The sequence below is a fragment of the Hypanus sabinus genome, chromosome 27 (assembly GCF_030144855.1).
Source record: "Hypanus sabinus isolate sHypSab1 chromosome 27, sHypSab1.hap1, whole genome shotgun sequence".
In the NCBI taxonomy this organism is placed as follows: domain Eukaryota; kingdom Metazoa; phylum Chordata; class Chondrichthyes; order Myliobatiformes; family Dasyatidae; genus Hypanus; species Hypanus sabinus.
Genome location: NC_082732.1, coordinates 24,962,209 through 24,983,983, shown reverse-complemented (window position 1 = coordinate 24,983,983; position 21,775 = coordinate 24,962,209). Strand labels below are relative to the sequence as shown.

Here is a 21,775-nt window from a genome sequence, read left to right as displayed (position 1 = left end):
ATGGGGAAGGAATGTGGTCTCAGGGACTTTGTCCGTGGAATGATTGTTGGTGCCAGATGGGGTGGTTTGAGTATCTCAGAAACTGCTGATTTCTCGGGATTTTTCACGCACAGCAGTTGTTAGAGTTTACAGAGAGTGTTGTGAAAAACAAAAAAAAACATCCAGTGAGCATCAGTTCTGTGGGTGAAAACGCCTTGGTCAGAGGTGAACGGCCAGAGTGGTTCAAGCTGACAAGAAGGTGGCAGTAACTCATATAACCATGTGTTACAACAGCGGTTTGCAGGAGAGCATCTCTGAACTCGTAACATGTCAAACCTTAAAGTACAATAGCAGAGAACCACAAACACACACTCAGTGGCCATTTTATTAGGTACAGGAGTACCTACGAGTGTATGTAGGTGGGCAGGAAGTGGTCTGTGCCCCGGGTCAGCTGAGACACACTCAGGACATTCGCCGTCTGATGTTGCCGTGGTAACGCGGTGCACATTGAATTCGACTTGTTTACTGAACAGGCAGGGTTATTTGCCACAGGATTCAGGCAACTCTCCAGCAAGCTGTTCTCCTGTTGGTCAGAAGTGCGGTGCTGACCCTTAACCCTACTGCAGTGGCAAGGGGACCAACTCCTGTCACCCCCTCTCAGGGTAACTCTCCTCTCCGGCGCCTGCCACCTGCCCACCACAAAAAGAGGCCGACTGCAAGCCCTCTGTGCCTGCAGTGCATGGCTGGGTTTCCTCTGAAACCTCCGTCCCTGGTTACGAAGGAACGACCGGGTTCCTTTCAGAGCTGCATTATTTATTTAAGCTTAAAAGTGTACGGTGTAAGTATGGTTTCCCCCAATCAATATTGACAAGTAAAAGCAAGCTGCTTATAAATGTGCTTATTCTTGTTTGGTCAAGCCTGCCTTTTCTCCCTAAGCATCCAGTTAGAATGGGGGAAGAAAATTACACACTACTTTACAAAAACCATATTACATTACATGTGCACGGTACCACAACAGTATAATTTTCTAGACGTCGTAATTGCTTTGACACATTGCTATACCTCTTGTTAACTACTAGGGATCATCACGTCAGTGATTGTGGACAATAGCAGACAGGTTTGTACCAGACCTTTTGCAGATCTCATTACCTTGACCATCGCGGTGTAATTAATTTGAATTTCTTTTCACAATAAAATGCAACATGATCTTGTAAAACGCAGTTATTATCATACCATTTCATTTCATAATCTGTTCATTAACATCAAAACATGAAACCATTTCATACACTTCATATCCAAATAGAAAGCTGCTTGCTTTATACCCACTGAAGTTCCTCTTTGACACGATGACTTCTCCATTGACAACGTGCCTACCATGCAACAAACTTGATTTTGCAAACACAGCTAAATCCTTTCACATGGCGAAACATCATTAACTTCCATTCACTGCCGTGGGAATCACTTACCAGACTGCTTTAATCCCTTAATTTCATCGCCCTTCTGCATTTCCCCAAATTTCTCCTTTCACTGTTTTATCTCTGCAGTAAATGCTTCAAATTCTGTTTCAATTCTGTCTACAGCTTAGTGATGATAATGTGGCCAGAATTGTTGCTTTATACAGCATAGTACGTAAAGGTGAAATGTTGCTTTCAAAAAAAACTGAAATTGCAACCAAAACTGTGATAGAATGGAGGAAAATCTTGACTGTTGTAGAAAGAATGTGCATAACAATGAGTCAGTTATACAGAGACTCAATGTAATTTCTCTTGGGTGCAAAGCAGTACCCATGAATGACACCAGCAGGTTTTTTTGCCTCAGTTATCTAGTGGCTCGAGACAATTCACTGACAACTGGGAACAAGAATCGTACCTCGAAGTTAATTTATTATCAAAGTACATATATGTAAAAATCCAAGATGGCAGCATGACGCAGCTTGCAGCGGCCACTCCGGAGCTGATTATCTGTTATTTGTGAAGTGGGATGCCATGCGCAATCATAATCAATTGAAAATGGACGTGGGAGCACGGAGGAACATCTGGAATTCTCCAGGAAGGCCTTCTTCATTGCTGCTGCTGCTGTGAGGTCCGGGACTCTGCTGGGAAGAACATGCCCCCAGTCCTTGGGGTCGCGTTGACGATGGCTGTTGGCTGGGCCGTCTTAATACGCTTGGCAGAGGATGGTGCTCGGAGAAGCTGTGCTGGAGGGGATGGTCATTGGCTCGGAGGTTCGACGGACTCGGAGTCCGCTGCAGTCAGGTCGCTTTCGGTGTGCGCTGTGTCTGTGAGGCTATGTCAGGCTGCGCCGTGGAAGTCCATAGCGGGGGTATTCCCTTCTGCCGCCGGCGTGGGATGGCGAGTCTGTCGGGACCCTGGGGACTTGTGGAAACCGTGTGGTGATTTCTTTTGAACTCATAATCCTTTAACATCTTTGGACTATTTTTACTGTGCCCATGGTCTGTTTTTTTTATCAATTATGCTATCGTTTGCACTGTTGTAACTATATGTGGTTTTGTGCAGGTCTTGTAGCTTTAGTTTATGGTCTTGTTTGTCTGGTGGATTTGGAGCTCCTTTCCGGGAAACGCACTAAGACGGTAGCACAATATTAATACGCAGCAGCCTCTCCGGACTCTGGATTGGGGATTGCCAAACGTTTTGTGGACTTTTTGGTGTAGTCTGTTTTGTCATATGTTTTTGTGATATCATTCTGGGGGAACGTTGTCTCATTTTTTAACTGCATTGCTTTTATGGTTTCTAAATGACAATAAACTGAATCTGAATCTGAATCTGAATCTGATATGTCACCATATAAACCCTGAGATTCATTTTCCTGCACAGTTTAAGTACAAGAAACACAATAGAATCAGTGAAAGGCCGCACCAAACAGGCAAACAGCCGAAGTGCAAAAGACAACAAGCAGATACAAGAAGAAAAAAAGAAATAATCATAACAAATAAGCAATAAATATCTAGAACATGAGATGAAGAGGCCTTGAAGGAGAGTCCATAGGTAGTGGGAACTATTCAGTGATGGGGCAAGTAAACGTGGGTGAAGTTGCCCCCTTTGGTTCAGGAGCCTGATGGTTGAGGGGTAATAACTGTTCCTGAACCTGGTGGTGAGAGTCCAGAGGCCCCTGTACCTTTTTCTTTATGGCGAGTAGAGAGTGAATGCCCTGGACGGTGGAGGTCCTTGATGATGGACGCTGCTTTCCTGCGACAGCGTTCTGTGTAGATGTGCTCAACGGTGGGTAGGGCTTTTCCCGTGATGGACTGGGCCACATCCACTAACTTTGTAGGCTTTTCTGTTCAAGCACATTGGTGTTTCCACACCATGCAACCGGTCGATAACACTCTCCACTTGACATCAATAGAGGTTTGTCAAAGCTTTAGAAGTCATGCGGAATCTTTGCAAACTCCTAAGGAAGTTGAGGCGCTGTCGTGCTTTCTTCGTAATGGCACTTACATGCTGGGCCCTGGCAAGGTCCTCTGAAATGATAACAGCGAGGAATTTAAAATTGCCGACCCCCTCCAGCTCTGATCCCTCGATGAGGACTGGCTCGTGGACCTCTGGTTTCCTTCTCCTGAAGTCAATAATCAGCTCCTTGGTCTTGCTGACATTGAGTGAGAGGCTGTTGTTGTGGCATCACTCAGCCAGATTTTCAACCTCCCTCCTATAAGCTGATTCATCATCACCTTCGAGTCGGCCTGTGGCAGTGATGTCATCGGCAAACCTGAAGATGACATTGGAGCTGTGCTTGGCCACACAGTCATAAGTGTAAAGTGAGTTGAACAGGCGATTAAGCACACAGCTTTGTGGTGCACCTGTGCTGATGGACATCGTGGAGGAGATGGTGTTGTCAATCCGAACTGACTGGAGTCTGCAAGTGAGGAAATCGAGGATGCAGTTGCACAAGGAGGTATTGAGGCCAAGGTCTTGAAGCCTATTGGTTAGTTTTGAGGGGAGGATATTAGTGAATGCCGGACGGTAGTCAATGAAGAGCATCCTGATGTATGCACCCTTGTTGTCCAGATGTTGCAGGGTTGAGTGACGAGCCAATGAGATGGCACCTGCTGTGGACCTGTTGTGACGGTAGGTAAATTGGAGGGATCCAAGTCACTTCTCAGGCAGGAGTTGATACGTTTCATCACCAACCTCTCTAAATACTTCATCACAGAGGATATAGGTGCTACCGGACGATAGTCAGTGAGACAGGTTGCCGCACTTTTGTTAGGCACCAGTTATTAAAGCCTGCTTGGAACAAGTAGGTACCGCAGACTGCCGAAGCAAGAGATCATAGATCTCAGTAACCACTCCAGCTAGTTGTTCAGCACAGGCCTTTAGTACTCGGCCAGGTACCCACGTGGGCTGGATGCTTTCTGTGGGTTCACCCTCCTTAAGGACACTCTCATGTCAGCCCCAGAGACTGAGATCACAGGGTCACTGGGGGCCGTGGGAGTCCGTGAAAGTGCCCATATAGATTAGGTTCAGTGGCTCAGACAGGTTAACATTATTATTGTAAATCTAAATACTGCCAGCTGACTGAATTTACAATTCCCTTAACTCTCAAATATGCAAATAAAACTGATAACCTAATACTTGAACTTAAAGGAATCCCAAAGATTCAGCTAATGATGCTGCTTCAACCTTCTCACTTGCCGGGATCCCAGTCCCACATTCCTGTCAACCGACCAGGATCCCAGTCCCACATTCCTGTCAACCTACCAGGATCCCAGTCCCACATTCCTGTCAACCGACCAGGATCCCAGTCCCACATTCCTGTCAACCTACCAGGATCTCAGTCCCACATTCCTGTCAACCTACCAGGATCCCAGTCCCACATTCCTGTCAACCTACCAGGATCTCAGTCCCACATTCCTGTCAACCTACCAGGATCCCAGTCCCACATTCCTGTCAACCTACCAGGATCCCAGTCCCACATTCCTGTCAACCTACCAGGATCCCAGTCCCACATTCCTGTCAACCTACCAGGATCCCAGTCCCACATTCCTGTCAACCCACCAGGATCCCAGTCCCACATTCCTGTCAACCCACCAGGATCCCAGTCCCACATTCCTGTCAACCTACCAGGATCCCAGTCCCACATTCCTGTCAACCTACCAGGATCCCAGTCCCACATTCCTGTCAACCGACCAGGATCCCAGTCCCACATTCCTGTCAACCTACCAGGATCCCAGTCCCACATTCCTGTCAACCGACCAGGATCCCAGTCCCACATTCCTGTCAACCTACCAGGATCTCAGTCCCACATTCCTGTCAACCTACCAGGATCCCAGTCCCACATTCCTGTCAACCTACCAGGATCTCAGTCCCACATTCCTGTCAACCTACCAGGATCTCAGTCCCACATTCCTGTCAACCTACCAGGATCCCAGTCCCACATTCCTGTCAACCTACCAGGATCCTAGTCCCACATTCCTGTCAACCTACCAGGATCCCAGTCCCACATTCCTGTCAACCCACCAGGATCCCAGTCCCACATTCCTGTCAACTCACCAGGATCCCAGTCTCACATTCCTGTCAACCCATCAGGATCCCAGTCCCACAGTCCGTTCCAACCCACTGAGATCCAAGCTCTCACATTCCCTTCCAACTCACCGGGATCCCAGTTCCCATATTCCCTTCCAGCTCATCGGGATTCAGGTACCCACATTCCTGCCTACTCACTGTGATTGCAGTCCCATATTACTTTTTAACTGACCACGATTTTAGGTTTCACATTCCCTTGCAACTCCCAGGGACACCAATTCGCACTGTCCCTTCTAGCTCATTGGGATGCCCTTCCCAGCTCACTGAATTAAATGCACTTTGGGGTATTAATCCTAATAAAACAGAAAATCTGCCAGGTCAACAATCAGCAAAGTTCTAGCGTGCCTGATTATCACATAAATCCCAGCTCAATAACATTTTACTTTCTCGTTCTTGTTATATAGCCATCTGGGGACAGGTTTGTGGTATCTGAGAAATGTCAGCTTCCTTACCGCCTGGAAGTTCTGAAGTTCCAGCAGAGTTCTCTTGTCCACAGTAACTGTCCCCTTCAGTTTGCAATGAAAAGCTTCCTCTACTCTTCTGTATGGATGGACGTCTTGAAACGAGAGAGAAGTTGGTGCCTGCACTTCAGTCAGAATAGCTGCCCGTCTCTCTGCTTCTTCTGAGAAAGGCAAGGAAAAATTCTCAAGTTTATAGGATTACTTCAAAAGAAAAGGATCAAACCATGTTAAACAGCTTCCTGATGTGATCCAATACTCCACTTGAAGCAATGGGACGCCTCTTGACCATTCCTGCAACATCTGCTGGTTTAAGACTTTGCTCATGTGGAAAGATCACAACAGAAATTTAGCAATGCAACCAGCTGAAAACGCACAGGGCCAGCATGGCCACATCATAAAATGGTAGGATTAAGTTCTGAACTTGCACATTGACATTGGCATTATTCAGGAGGTGACCAGTGTGGGCATTCCAGAAATCTGACCAATGCTGAGGCATCCCTTCCCCACTTCATTTCTTAAAGATCAATCAGATAGCATTGTTACGTCTTCCCTCATGTTCTTAAAGAATGTGTTTTTTAAAAATAACGTTGACTTGTTTCAGAAGATAGCTACAAGATAAGGAGCCAGTCATTTAAAACGGAGATATGAAGAAATCTCTTCTCACAAAGGGTGGTAACCTTCGGAATTTCCTGTCCTGGTGGGTGGAAGCTGGAACATCAGTGTTTAGTGACAAGTATTTGATAGGTTGAGGAGCAGAGGTGCAGATGAGGAGTTGAGGCCACTATGGATCAACTATCATTATTTTGAACAGCACGGCACAGCACGGCCTGTAGCCTGTAGTCCTACTCATTTACTGATTACTGTAGTCACCAAGTTCTAGAACATGGATGCAAACCATTTGGCCCAACTAGTCCATGCTGACAATCCTGGTTAGTTCTCTTTGCCTGTGTTTGGCCCGTATCTTCCTAAATCTTTCCAATCAACGTACCTGTCCAACTGTCTTCGAAAAGTTGCCACTGTACCCGCCTCAAACACCTCCTCAGCAGCTCATCGGGATCCCAGTCCCCACATTCCCGCCAACTCACCGGGATCCCCGTTCCCACATTCCCGCCAACTCACTGTGATCTCAGTTCCCACATTCCCTCCAACTCACAGGGATCCCAGTTCCCACATTACTGTCAGCTCATCGGGATTCCAGTTCCCACATTACTGTCAGCTCATCGGGATTCCAGTTCCCACATTCCTGCCAACTCTCCGGAATCCCAGTCCCCACATTCCTGTCAGCTCATTGGGATTCCAGTTCCCACATCCCCACTATGACACATACAGTACCATCTACCCTTTGTGCAATAAAGTTGCCTCTCAGGTTCCTATTAAATCGTTCCCCTCTCACCTTAAAGCCATGCCCTCCATTTCTTCAATCCCCAACTCTGGGAAAAGAATTGGGTGCATTCTCCTTATCGATGCCCGTCATGATATAATGTCACTTCTAAGTCTGCTACACTTCAAGGAATACAGTCCTAGCACAAACGTCTTCACTGTTCACTCTACCACCTATTTTAGAGTTAACTGCAAACTTAATAACCATTCTTATCCAAATGGTTGATCTAGATGACAAACAGTAATGAGCCCAGCACCAACCACTAAGTCATGCCACTAGTCATGGGACTCCTGCTTCCATTTCCTTGAGTTCTTGTACACTACTTGTTCAATTGTGAGGACAAGGAATTCAGACACACATCTATCATGGCTTCCTCTTGATGGTATGTGTTTCTTCCTCTCGTTATCCTTGCAATGCCTCAGCAAGAACTTGAAGAGGCGGTTGAGCTGGCAGCTTAAACTCAAAGATTACCCTTGAGTGCCCATCACAGTGGCCAGCTTATAAACCTGCCCCTTGTTGTAGAACAGCAGGACCTGGGCGCAGGCCCACGTGAGCCTGTGAGCCAGATTTTGATTGCAGCTACAAGGGTGCCAAGAATGAAGCCTGTGGCTTCCTTTCGGATGGGGAGAGTGAGTCACTTCAATTGGCAGCACACAGTAGAAAACACAATATGCTCCAACTTGTCATTATATAGATTCCTTTCATAACTGGAATGGAAAATATACTCAAGTCTCTTTATCTAATATACAGGTGATGTCATAATTACCCAACGACTTCTCCAGCTCATTCCATGTGGTCTGAGGAAATTATTCCTAAGTCTGAGCAACCCACACAGAATGTTGGAGGTACTCAGCTGGCCAGGCAGCATCAATGGAGGGGAGTAAACCATCAAATGTTTCAGGACGAGATCCCTGCATGTTACTGCTTTACTGCTAAACGCATTGTGGAACGAATTAATCAAGGTAAACTTTTCACAGCATCTTGGTATGTGTGACAATAATTAACCAAAACCAATACCAGTCTTCCCTGCCAGCGTTAACCTGTTATTTTCGAGTCATAGAGAAGTTCGGCCCATCTAGTCAATGCTGAAACCATTTACCCTGCTGGTCCCATCGACCTGCACTGGGACCACAGTCCTCCACAGGCAACATCTATGGAAAAGAGTACAGCCGACATTTCGGGCTGAGAACCTTCCACAGGTTCTTAACCTCATCCTGTGTGGGTCAAAGCAGGGGTCGAAAACACACCGACATATTGAACCTTCACCTCACCTGCAGCCTGGAATTCAGTTCAAACAGCAAAACGTCGCAGATTCCTGAAATCTGAAGTAAAGAAGGGAAGTGCAGGATCGCCTCAGTATAGGAAGGATGTGGAAGCATCAGAAAGGCTACAGAGGAGATTTACCAGGATGCTGCCTGGTTTAGAGAGTATGGATTATGATCAGAGATTAAGGGAGCTAGGGCTTTACTCTCTGAAGAGAAGGAGGATGAGAGAAGACGTGATAGAGGTGTACAAGATATTAAGAGGAATAGATCGAGTATACAGCCAGCGCCTCTTCCCCAGGGCACCACTGCTCAATACAAGAGGACATGGCTTTAAGTTAAGGGGAGGGAAGTTCAAGGGGGATATTGGAGGAAGGTTTTTTACTCAGAGAGTGGTTGGTGCGTGGAATGAACTGCCTGAGTCAGTGGTGGAGGCAGATACACTAGTAAAATTTAAGAGACTTCTAGACCAGTATATGGAGGAATTTAAGGTGGAGGGTTATATGGGAGGCAGGGTTTAAGGGTCGGCACAACATTGTGGGCTGAAGGGTCTGTACTGTGCTGTATTGTTCTATGTTCTATAAATACTCAGCAGGTTGGGTCACGGTGGTGGAGGGAGAGAAGGTTTCAGGTCGATGGTTCTAATGACAGGCCACCCATCGTCCAATTTATGTACTTTGTGCGGTCCATACCTAAAAGCCCGTGAGACAGCCAAAGCAGGTTTTTTGTACCTATACTTGTGCGCAATCAGCGTAGACTTGAACTCTGTTTCTTCTCTCCACAGATGCTGCCTGACCTGCTGAGTGTTTCTGAGCATTTCCTGTTCCAGAGCTGAATCGCCAAGCCAAATTCACGATCCTCTCCCCCTTCACTCTATCGCCGGTCACTCTGCCCCAAGCCCCTGCCTTCCCCCCCCCCCCCCACATTCGCAGCTTACCTCGTACCATTGCTTTGAATTCACGCATCAGTATCTCCTGAGTGATGGCAGCCCCTGCTGGCCCGGGGGGTCCCGGTGGTCCTGGAGGTCCGGGGGGGCCGGAGAGGCTTGGCTTGGGGGTGGGGGGGGAACAAAGAGAAATGTTGTTGCGGGACGGCACTGGTTCTGGGAGCAAGAACAATGTTGGCTATATCTGTGTCTGAGGGCTTCTGACTTTATCCCTGAACAAGAGACCCCTTGGGATCAGGCGAAAGGCTGGACTGATACCCTGGCTAATAACTGCACAGCACGGTTAAGTTAAATGATAATGCGTCTTAGCAAAAGGAACAATAGTGTGGACTATTATCTAAATGGAGAGAAGGTTCAGACATCAGAGGTACAGAGTGATTTAGGAGTCCTCATGCAAGACTCCCAGAAGATTAATCTACAGGTTGAGTCTGTAGTAAAGAAGGCAAATGCAATGTTGGCATTTATTTCAAGGGGAATAGAATATAAAAGCAAGGAGATAATGCTGAGCCTTTATAAGACACTAATCAGGCCGCACTTGGAGTATTGTCAACAGTACTGGGCTCCATATTGCAGAAAGGATGTGTTGTCATTGGAGAGAGTCCAGAGGAGGTTCACAAGGATGATTCCGGGAATGAAGGGGTTAACATATGAGGAGCGTTTGGCAGCCTTGGGCCTGTACTCACTGGAATTTAGAAGAACATGGGGGGATCTCATTGAAACCTATCGAATGTTGAAAGGACTAGAGAGGGTGGATGTGAAGAGGATGTTTATTATGGTGGGGGTTGTGGTGAACTACATATACCTGTCTGGACACGCCCCCCCCCCCCCCCCCCCGCTGACTGCTCCTGTGGCTCCTCCCACGGACCCCGGTATAAAGGCGATTGAGGCTTCCAACAGACAGATTAGGTTTAAAGAAGTCCCTATACCAATCTAAATTGACAATATTCACCTTCATATTTTCAAATTTACTGGGCCGATCTCCACAATCGTAGGAAACTATGTCTGAGAGTGGTATCTGCTAACGGAGCAGTGACCCCTTGATAGAGGCAGCGTATAAGAGATCAAATTGATCGTGGCAGGAAGCGCAAGGGAGATGCTGGAAACCTGGAGCCACGCACGAGAATCTGGAGGAACTCAGCAGCTCAGGCAGGTCTGACGAACAGACTAGGTCTGGGATTGAGCCCTCGCATCAGGACTGGAAAGAAAGAGGTGGGAAAGCCGGTATGAAAAGAGGGGATGGGGAGTGGAGCTAGAGCTAGTGGGTGAGAGGTGAATCCAGGTTAGGAGTGAAGGTGGGGGGGGGAGGGGAGGTGATGGGCAGTTTGAGCGAGGGGGAGAGTGAGAATGATGTAAGAAGCTGGGAGGTGATAGGTGTAAATGACAAGGGGCCGAAGACAACGGAATCTGATAGAAATGGAGACTGGACCATGGAACAAATGGAAGGAAGTCGCAGGGGGAACCAGAGGGAAGAATGTGTGTGTGATGGGCAGATGGACATGGGAGTGGAGGTGAAGAAGGCAGGTGAGATAAAGAAATAAAAGGGGGAAGTAGTTATTGGAAATTAGAGAAATCAATGTTCATGCCATCATGGTCAGGCAGTACAAAAGTGGAAAATTAGGTGTTGCTCCTCCAATTTTGAGTCTTGCCTCAACATGGCAGAAGAGGAAGCCGTGGATAGACATTGAGTGAAACTAAAATGGCTGGCCATTAGGAGATCCCGCCTGGTACAACAGGAGGAGTGAAGGTGTTCAGCCTGTTGAGTATTTTGCATTGCTTCAGATTGATTGTTGCTGATAAGATTTGCCTTGGAAAGGTCATCCAGAAAGTCACGAGGCATGGGATCCATGGAAACTTGTCTACATGGATTCAGAAATGGCTTGGCACAGAAGGTAGGTGGTGGTGGTAGATGAAGTGCATTCTGCCTTTAGGTCGGCAGCCCGTGATGTTCTGGGACCTCTGCTCTTGGTGATTTTTATAAGCAACTTGGATGAGGTAGTGGAAGCGTGGTTTAGTAGGTTTGCAAGGTTGGTGGTGTGAATAGTGTGGAAGGTTTTTGTAGGTTGCAATGGGATATAAACAGGATGTGAAAATCCACGGAGAAGTACTTGATGAATTTCAACCCAGAAAAGTGATGCACTTTTGGAAGATCAAACTTGAAGATGGTGCACAGGTTAATGGCAGGATTTTTAGCGGCATGGAGAAACAGGGTGAACTCGGGGTCTAAGTTCATAGATCCTTCAAATTTGCTACTCCACTTTATCGGGGGTCGGTAAGAAGGTGGGCCCTGAGCCATGAGGTAATGTTGCAACTCTATAAAGCTCTGGTTACATGTGTGATCACCTCATTATAGGAAGGATTTGGAAGCTTTAGAGAGGGTGCAGAGAAGACCTATCAGGTTTCTGCCTGGATGAGAGAATAATGTGTCTTATGATGAAAAGTTAGGCAAGATAGGACTTTTCTCTTTAGGCTGAAGGGGCATCAGAGGCAGCTTGAGAGAGGTTTATAAGATTATGAGAGCCATTAATAAAATAGACACCCAGAGGCTTTTCCCCAGGCCACGCATTTATGGAGGAAAGCTTAGAGATGTCAGAGGTAGGATAGTTAACACAGAACTTGGCAGGTGTCTGAAATGCACTGTCAGGGCTCGTGGATACAATAGGAAAATTTAAGAGATTCTTAGGAAATGGATGTAAGAAAAATGGAGGGTTATGGAACGTGTAGGAGGAAAGGGTTTGATTGATTGTGGAATGGGTTGGCACAACATCATGGGCCGAAGGGCCTGTATTGATCTATGTTCTATGCTGGGTTTGCTCACTTGTCACTGGTTAAGGTCTTACAACTGGCCTCGGGACAGCTGGGCTGGGTAGTGAAGATCAGTAAGGGAACGTCTCTCAAGTGTTGTGCAGCCGTTGCTGCTGTATCTTTGGGCCTTGAGTCTGGACGTGGGCAGGACTGAGTTAAGCTCTGTGATTGTGCCAACGGTCACAGTCACAGTTTGTGGCTACTTGGCTGCCCGATGAACCATATCCCAGGAATGAGTCAAGATCTGGACAGGAGGAAGAGAGCGGAAAAAAAATAAACTGGAATACCAATACTCTTTTCCGGTTGGGTCTGCATTTCTTGTTTTTCTTGGCTCCATCTCGTTGTACAAATTTAATCCAGGATGAATGTGGGTCCACCGGACGATGCTCTCGATTTTCTGGGAGCTAGGAACAAGCAAACTGATTACTCCTCCAGGCATTCTTCTCTTACATTATCTCCAGATCCCCTTCGTGTATCAGGGGAACCAACACTGGAAAATACACACATTTGAACTTTACATGCCCATTATGTCATTTCAACCCGGCAAGACAACGTTCACAAACCTGATGTATATCTCTGTGGGCCTTTACGTACATTTATGGTCATGAATTATCTAAGGAATTCCTTCCCTTCACACCAGGCTTCTAAAGAATGGTGAAATAGTCCGGGCCAATGCCCTCCAGAATTGGGAAGAATGGTTGGTGGTGACCTCATTGAGATTCTGAGGGGGGCTCAGTCAGGAAGACCCGGAGAAGTGGTTTCTCCTCATCTGTAATTAGCCACGTGGTTTCAGAAATAAGACTCACTCACGTCAGGTGGATGTAAGGAGGGTTGTGAATCTTTGGAATTTACTACTCCAGAGAATATCAAAGGATGAATCACTGAATACATTGAAGGTTGGTCCATTAGGGAGAAAAGGGATCTGGTTCTCTTTTTGTTTTTAAAAAGTCTTACTGGTTTAATTTAGAATTGCTGTTAAATTTCCTTACCTGCATAGTTTTAAATGGCACATTTCGCAACACCAAGAGGGGAGAAACCCTCCTTACATCCACCTGACGTGAGTGAGTCTTATTTCTGAAACCACGCGGCTAATTACAGATGAGGAGAAACAACTTCTCCAGGTCTTCCTGATGGAGCCCCCCTCAGAATCTCAATGAGGTCACCACCAACCATTCTTCTCAATTCTGGAGTACGTTAAATTTAGAAACTGCTAAAACCAGTTAGTTGAAATCATGTGACCCATGATGTGACTTCAGAATAGAAATCTGCAGCTAAAGGTGAAATAAATTAACTAAATGAAATGAAATTAAGAAACTATTTTAAGGTGTGCATAAGGTGGGTGAGGAATTGCAGCTGTAGTATTTGGTGGAAGTCAACAGCAAGCATGGTGACCATCTCTACAGTAAGTGACGGTTCTGAGTTGATAATCTGGAGTCTGAGCTTCACAGGGAAGGGGAAAACCTCCAGGCCCCTTTGTTCCGGGAGCTGCGTGTATTGCTTGGTTTGGATAACGCTGATCTGGTTGGTAAAAAAGGCCAGGTCGAAGAGTGAGGAGGGTTCGGCAATCCAGAAGCTGGCATTGGAAACCTTGCAGTTGTCCAACGGGCAGAGTTCTTGCTGCCCTTGCAGACAGGAGCAATAAGCAGGTAAACTGGCCACTGAGGTACAGGAGCCAGTTAATTTGGGTGAGTCACAGGGAATATAGCAACAATAGGAGACAGTTTAGTTGGAGAACAGATACTTCTCCTTGTTGCCCGACTGGTGACACTTAATGACATCTCCTCAGAGCTGGAGGGGATCTTCCAGCAGGAGGGGAGAGGTCTGGTGGTCAAGGTCCATGAGGTTGCCATTGACTTCTGTAGGATAAAGGAGCAGGTTTCGCTGAAGGAATATTGTAACTGGGGCCCAAAGTAAACAGCAGAGTCTTTGAGTTATTACCTGAGTCCACCAAATTGGCAGAGTAAGAAAGATCAGAGAACTGAAAGATTGCTGTAAAGGCCACTGTTGAAGAAATGGGTGCCAACTAACGTACTGTGGCACTGGATTGGAGGAAAAGGAATTCTTCTTTTGCGACTGGCTTCACTTGAATTGGAACGCGACCAGCAAGTTGAATAGCCGGGACTATGTAATAAAACTGAGCACAGATAGAAACGCGATAACCTGCTAATTCCTGATGGTCCAGAATTCCCAAATTCCCAGTGCTGTGGCTCCTGCTCCCTTTAAACCCACTGGAACCAAGCTTCCTGCGCTCTCCTTTACATTCAAAAGGGAGCAGGTTCCCAACCTCCCATGAAACTCAATAGCTGTGTCGCAGCTACTGAACATGAATCCAGAGCAGGCTGATGAATTAATAACTATAACATCCAATAGTCCACCACCAAAATCCCAAGTGTGGAAATAGTAAAACCTAAAGTAAATCCGAGGATATAGATCTGGTGACGGAGAATTCATATAGTTAAAACAAGTATAAAAGTCACTACTGCAGGATAGAAGGGTGAGTAATAAGAATTGGAGCCGGTATCCAAGCAGAAGGATATTCCTCCTGTAGAATGAGAAGAGAGTAAATGACACAAAGACAGATCTGAACCATCTTTATCTCTCCACATGTGGCATCAATGAAAAGGTGGGTGAATTAATCACAGCCGTGGAAAGAAATGTATAATATCTAACAGTATGCACAGAGATGTTCCAACGTTGGAAACTAAATATTGGCAACCCCAGCCCCCTCTGGTTTACAGATCATGATTTTCTGTAATACAACGCTACATTACCTGCAGATGCGTTAGTTAGAAAAAATGTGTTTATTTATTTACTTTCTTCACATAAATTTTACAAGAGTGGATTTTTGTTCTACAGCTCAGATGACTTGGTACTGATTTGTGAATTCCATAAGGTCATACTTCCCTCATCGGCTGGCACACCTCCTTTCCCATTCCCTCTCATAACGTCTGGAAGGGAGAGAAAGAATGGAAATTGAGATGGGATAGAGAAGAACAGGGTAAGGATTGTCAAGAGGATGGAACATCAAGAAATTTGTCAGTTTGAGTGGAGCCACGAAACAGCAAGGGGCAGAAACCATCAGTGGGAGTTACTGTATCTTCAAGATCCCAGGCTGTAAGGGTAATGTGTTAATCAGGAATGTGTAACAAGGCTAATACAAAAATCAATGTGCATTTTAATCTACATATGTGATAGATAAACAAAATTAGTGGTATTAGGTTAAATTGATGGAATATATAAGGAATAGTTTTCTAGATCATTGTGTTGAGGAATGATTGAGAGGACAGGTTATCCCAGATAATTAATCATTATGTAATAAGAAAGGTCAATTGATAACCTGGTAATTAAAGGAGTTGGGGGGGGGAGCATGATCATTATAAAGGAGAATGTTAGGTAGAGATTGAAACTGACAGGAACTCAGCGAGACAGGCATCATCACAGAGGGCAATAAGCAGTCATTGTTTTGGGCTGAGACCCTTTATCAGGGCTGGAAAGGAGGGGGGCAGAAGCCAGAATAAGACGGTGGGGTTGAACCATTTTCCTTTCCAATACTGATAAAGGGTCTCAGTCTGAAATGTTATTCCTACAGATGCTGCCTGACCTGCTGATTTCCTCCAGAATTCTGTGTGTGTCCCTCAAGGTTTCCAGCATCTGCGGAATCTCTTGTGTTTAGAGTTCTGTCGGAAACTAAGGTCCCAATGAAGCAAACTATGGAGACGTGAGACACGGATTAGGAAACTACATTATCGGGTATGACAGTAAATACCTAAGCAGTTAATAAATGTTTACAAGTAATATACATCTAAGCAGGCAAAAGAAAACCAGGTGAAGTGTTCTGCAGTGGATTTTGTAGAAGGTGCAGGTGCACTGATTGTCATCATCCCAAATTGCCAGGATTGCAGAATTTTTCCCAAGACTGGAAGATAGCAAATGTAACCCCAGTACTTGGAAAGAAGAAAGAGGAAACTGAGGACTTCAGACCAGGTTAAAGTGGGGAATGAGCTGGAACTAAGGAAGCGGTTTTGGCAAACATGGAAAATTATAAAGGGCTTGTGTCAATGTCATTAACAGGAAATCCTGTTTTACAAGTCAGTTGGGATATTGAATTGACTTTATCACTTACATCTTTCATATACATGAGTAAAAATCTTTACGTTACGTCTACATCTAAATGTGCAATTTATAGTAATTTCTAATAAATAGTATGTACAACAGGACAGTCAATGTAGTATAGAAACACAATTGTGTCAACGTGAATTAATCAGTCTGATGGCCTGGTAGAAGAAACTGTCCCGGAACCTGTTGGTCCTGGCTTTTATGCTGTCGTACTGTTTCCTGGATGGTAGCAACTGGAACAGTTTGTGGTTGGGGTGACTCAGGTCCCAATGATCCTTCAGGCCCTTTTTACACACCTGTCTTTGTAAATGCCTCGAGTAGTGGGAAGTTCACATCTACAGATGCGCTGGGCTGTCCGCACCACTCTCTGCAGAAGGGATGTGCTGAGTTGCAACCAGCAGAGTAGAGAAGGTTGCACCAGTAGATGTGACAAATTTGGACTTTATTAAAGGAGATTATTAAAGAAAATTAGAACAGACAGAACTGGAGGTAATCATGCTGGCACAGATAGAAGTTTGGCTAATGGACAGGAATAAATGGATTAACAGAGAGTAGGTTGGAAAACTGTGGCTGCCACAAGGAATGGTGGGGAGGCCATGACTATTCACAGTGCCTGTCAATGATCTGAATAGGGAGATCACTGGAAACAACGCCATGTTCAGAAGCTCATTCTTAACTTACAAAACTAAACAGCCAAGGTCAGCAGGCCACCGACCACAAAGTCATCACTGTCCTCCCCTAATGCACACACAGATGCATTCCCCAGCAGGAATGGCAGCAAGGACAGGAAGTTCCAAGGACCGGGGCCAACAACAGAGACGCTTGGTCTACCCAACAAAGACTGATCTCCATGGCCTTTGGAACTCTGCATCTTAATCCACAAGTAATGACGGGCCTCGGCATTGAGAAATACCATTCTGGGTTTTTTTTTCAGGGAAGTTTCACATCTTTTGTAATGCTCTCCATTGCTGCTAAAAATCCTTGTGCACTGGAAGTCAAAAACCTCCAGATTAAATCCCTTTCCAAAGCAGTACAATTTACCATTATACCGTCACAAAACCGAAGTAACGTCGATGCACAGACACCAAATTTCACAGGACAGATTGGCAATTGCAGTAGTTTTGTGTCCTACTGGATCACAAAGAGACTAATCTTGGAGATAGGATGTGGAGTGAAACAGTGTCACTGTGAATAGAGAACATAGAACATGGAACACTACAGCACACTACAGTCCCTGTACAGGCCCACAATGATGTCCCAACCTTATAACCTACTCTAAGGTCAAGATAAATCCTCCTCTCCTCTGTATCCCTCCATTTTACTAACATCCATGTGCTTATTCAAGAGTTTCTTGAATGCCCCTAATGTATCTGCCTCTACCACCACCTCTGCAAGTGGTAAGAAGAAAAGGGTGTTCTGGGCAGGTAGAGACCACAGATATAAGGGGAGTAGAAATTGCCAAGGACCCCTCCCACCTGTTCTACAATCTTTCCAACCTCCTGCCACCAGGTAGAAGGTACCACAGTATATGAACGAGGACTGTTAGGCTGGGTAACAGCCTGTGAAACTTCTGAACATCTGGTATTCATTAGTTATGACAGCACCAGTAACAGTAATACTGTTGAATATTTCACTATTTGTCATAACGGAGACACCTCTTTTTCCCTTATTAGAGAGAGAGGGAGCCTGTGGTACGTCGAATTACCGGGTGAATGAGTAGTCTTGGGGGGGGTCTGTGTCTTTACTGATGATTTGCTGCACACTTGAGTGCTCGGTGGAGGGTGCTGATGCTTTTTTTGCTGGTGGGGGGAGTCTTTGCTTTGTTGCTGCTTGTGCGTGGGGGTGGGGGGGCTTTGGGGTTCTAACATTTAACTGCCATTCATTCTTTGGGGAACTCCTCTGCTTTTTGTGGATGTTTGCGAAGAAAAAGAATTTGAGGATGTATATTGTACAGATTTCTCTGACATTACATGTAGCTATTTAGACCTATATGCATTTTATGCCATCTACAGAATATTTGTTCCTTTGTTAATATCTTTGTGATGCTATTATTTTATGTGCTGTATCTGATATATCTGCTGTGTTTTCAACTCAGCCCCAGAGGAATATCGCTTTGTTTAGCTGTAGACAAGTGTAGGGTTGAATGACAATAGACCCGAACTTGTAATGTAGTCCCTGGTGTTAAATCCTGAATGAATGATATAGTTGTGGTTGTACACGGGATTCCACTCCCGACATTGGAGTGAATGGAGCCAAATTTCTGAAGCAGAAGCCAATACACATTCACTGCGATCTGCGGCAATCTGCACATGGACTGGGATGTCCTTCAGTTATTATGGACAGACCACACCCCTGCTGAATTATTACGGTGAAGGGAGGAACTGCGGGCAATTCCGAGTCTCTTGCTGCTACTGAATCACTCTGAACTGCCAGTTGCTGTCGTGAGGTCAGTCATCCAGGAGTCAACGGGCCCCACAGGCCTCCGGTGTTTTCAGAGTTGGTTACTCATCACTGCACCGTAGCAGCAGCCAAGACCTCTCTTCTCAAGCCCCAGGCAGACACCCGCAAACTTCCTCTGTGGAGGCAGGGACGTCCTAATACGTTGAACGACCAGCTGGCCAAAGAATGAATTCAGCTCAGCAGCTAAGGTGGTGTGATAAGGAGCAGATAATCCGGTTTTAATAATGGATAAAGACAGGCCAGAGCACCAAGCACCTGCTCCTCCTCAAATTTACCATAGTTACTACAGTCACTTGGATAGAATGGTGCCAGAGGTTTTTACAGACCCAGGCGACTTCTTCCAGTTTGTCCGCAAAACAGCTCATTCTTCTCTTCTCGTGTCTCTTTTTCCTTTCAAGGTGGCCAGGGTCCTGTTGGAGTCCGTGATCTACGGCTGCAGCTCAAACTACCATTCTTCACGGGCAGTGGGTTCTCACTTTTGGACGTGCCGAGCGACCTGGCGTTTCGATACGGCCTGGCAGACGTGCGTCTTCAGGGTGTGTTCCTGTGGACAACCCAGTTCCTTGCCACTGCCACCAACTGAAACGTCCCGGGAGATGGAAAGATCGAGACAGCAGGCGGTACACGCTCCTCTCAAAAGAAGGCCCCTGCACTCAAGCGATCTCTCTCGCTCTCAATGGTGAGAGAGAGCCTTCTGCTCCTCGAGCTGGGGAACTCGGACGAGACCATAAGAGCAGAATTAGGCCATTGGCCCATAGAGTCTGCTCTGCCATTTCATCATGGCCAATCCATTATTCCTCTCAGCGACAGGACACATCGTAACATCGAAACTGTGAGCGGCTGGTCTCCCCTCTCGTAAAAGAAGCGATATCTCTCTCTCTCCACCCCCCGCCCCCCAGGTTGTGAGAGAGAGAGACCATGCTGAGATATCAAAGCGTTGGGATGGACGGAAGTGATTTTGATGGACTCCAGATCATGGTCTCTTTGCTCGCATGGTGGGTGGGGGGGGGGGTGATCCTCTTACTGGAGCAAGTGGGGAGAGGAGGAAGCCTTTGCTGCTGCTTGTGCACAGGGGAGGAGGGGAAGCTTTGGGGTGCTAACATTTTCTGTCACTCATTCTTTGGGGCCCTTTTCTGTTTTGCGGACAACTGTGAAGAGTAAGAATTTCAGGTTGTTTACTGTATCCACTCTCTGACATTAAATCGAACCGTTGAACCATTGGACAGGTCCTATAAAAGCACACATTGCAGCGACATCCTTTCTAAGCACTGCTGAAGCAAACTACCACAAAAGCCGCAGATCAGAAATAAAAACAGGGAATGCTGGAAAACCTCTGTGGATCCGGCAGCATCTCTGAAGAGGAAGAGGCAGAGTTAACACATCAGGTCAACTCTGACTCTCTCTGCATAAGTTGTCAGTATTTCCTGATGTGGTCACTCAACGGTGCAACAGCCAAGATACATCATCTTCAGTTCTCCCGCCTGCGACCAAAACCCACAACTTCCCTTTGCTGGGGCAGAAGGACTGTCCTCAAATGTTGAACAAGCAACTGGCTGATGGATGATTCCTCTAGTTCAACAGCTCAGGGTGAAAACTTTTAAAACCACACCTTGTTAGCAAGATTGAACAGCAGCCCCAGATCCAAATGCTGATGGTGCAGTGGCCTTGGATACCTTCAAATAAGTATTGAGTCTCAGAGAAGTCATGGGCTTGGTCATCTGCTTAAAGTTCCAACAATCTCATCTATAAGTTCAACGGTTCGATAACAAGCCCAACAATCAATCAATCATTCTCTCTCTCTCTCTCTCTTTCCCTCTCTCTCTTTCCCTCTCCCTCTCCCTCTCCCTCTCCCCCTCTCTCCCTCTCCCTCTCTTCTAGTCATTCTGCAGGCGTTGTTCTGGGTATACACAGATATCAATGTCTTCCCCGGGATATTCTCCTAATGGGTCCTAAACTAAGCTGATGCCCTCGGATTGTCTTTATGGTGCCTTTCCCACCATACACGGTGAATATTCCATTTCGTTAGTAATAGGGTGGGTAAGTGTGCAGATGTTGTTTGTATACTGTACAGGTGTTCCCCCCCACCCCTTTACAAAGGTACAGCGTTCTTATGAAACATTTCTTAAGCCGAAATGGCATAAAGCGAAGAACCATTAATTTATATGGGAAAATTTTTCATAAAAGCGAAAATCCTCTTTGTAATGCGAAAACAGGTTACTAATGTAGGTCTTTTGTAAAATCAAAGTGGCATAAAGCAAACATTTGTAATCTGGGGGACACCTGTATTTAATGTAGATACTTCAGTTTATTTTTTTTTAATGTGATTGTAACCACATTACGCATGCATCGTATTCTGACTCATGTGTAGGCTTAAGTTAGCTTTGTGGGTAATTAAATACGGTACCTCCTGGTGCCTAATAAAACAGGGCTCTTCACCCTCAGTAGGAGAGAAATACAGGATGCCAGCAGTTCACACTGGACAAAAATAGGGAGCTATAACTTGGTTTTCTGGTAGATATCTTTTTGCAAGTATTGGTACTTTTCTTTTCACTATTTTTGCTAATTTTTGTAAATTTGATTTTTGACACACCCAATAAACACCCTTGCACTATAGTGCTGAGCAACTTCAGCCATTTTTTCCTTTGGTCAAAACTCAGATATTTAACAAGGACATATAGGGATTCATCATTGAAAAAATACTAATAAAGTAGAAGATGTTATAGGCAGGAATACACGCAGCTTCAGAATTTCAAATAAAATAAATAAAAATTAGCCTACTATTTTTGTAGTTTCTTTCCGTAATTTTTTTAAGGAACTAATTTCTT

At 45.7% G+C, this 21,775-nt stretch overlaps 1 protein-coding gene across 2 annotated transcripts in view; it reads right to left on the bottom strand.

The window, feature by feature from the left end:
* The window catches only part of c1qtnf12 (C1q and TNF related 12), a 78,515-nt gene that overhangs the window by 34,090 nt on the left and 22,650 nt on the right, over nucleotides 1-21,775 (bottom strand). For both annotated transcript variants that reach the window (XM_059952007.1, XM_059952008.1), the window contains 3 exons: nucleotides 12,662-12,778; nucleotides 9,564-9,675; nucleotides 5,975-6,144 (listed from right to left, as the gene is read on the bottom strand). In XM_059952007.1, the coding sequence (XP_059807990.1) occupies nucleotides 5,975-6,144; nucleotides 9,564-9,675; nucleotides 12,662-12,778 (399 nt within the window). The remainder of the gene's footprint in view (nucleotides 1-5,974; nucleotides 6,145-9,563; nucleotides 9,676-12,661; nucleotides 12,779-21,775) is intronic.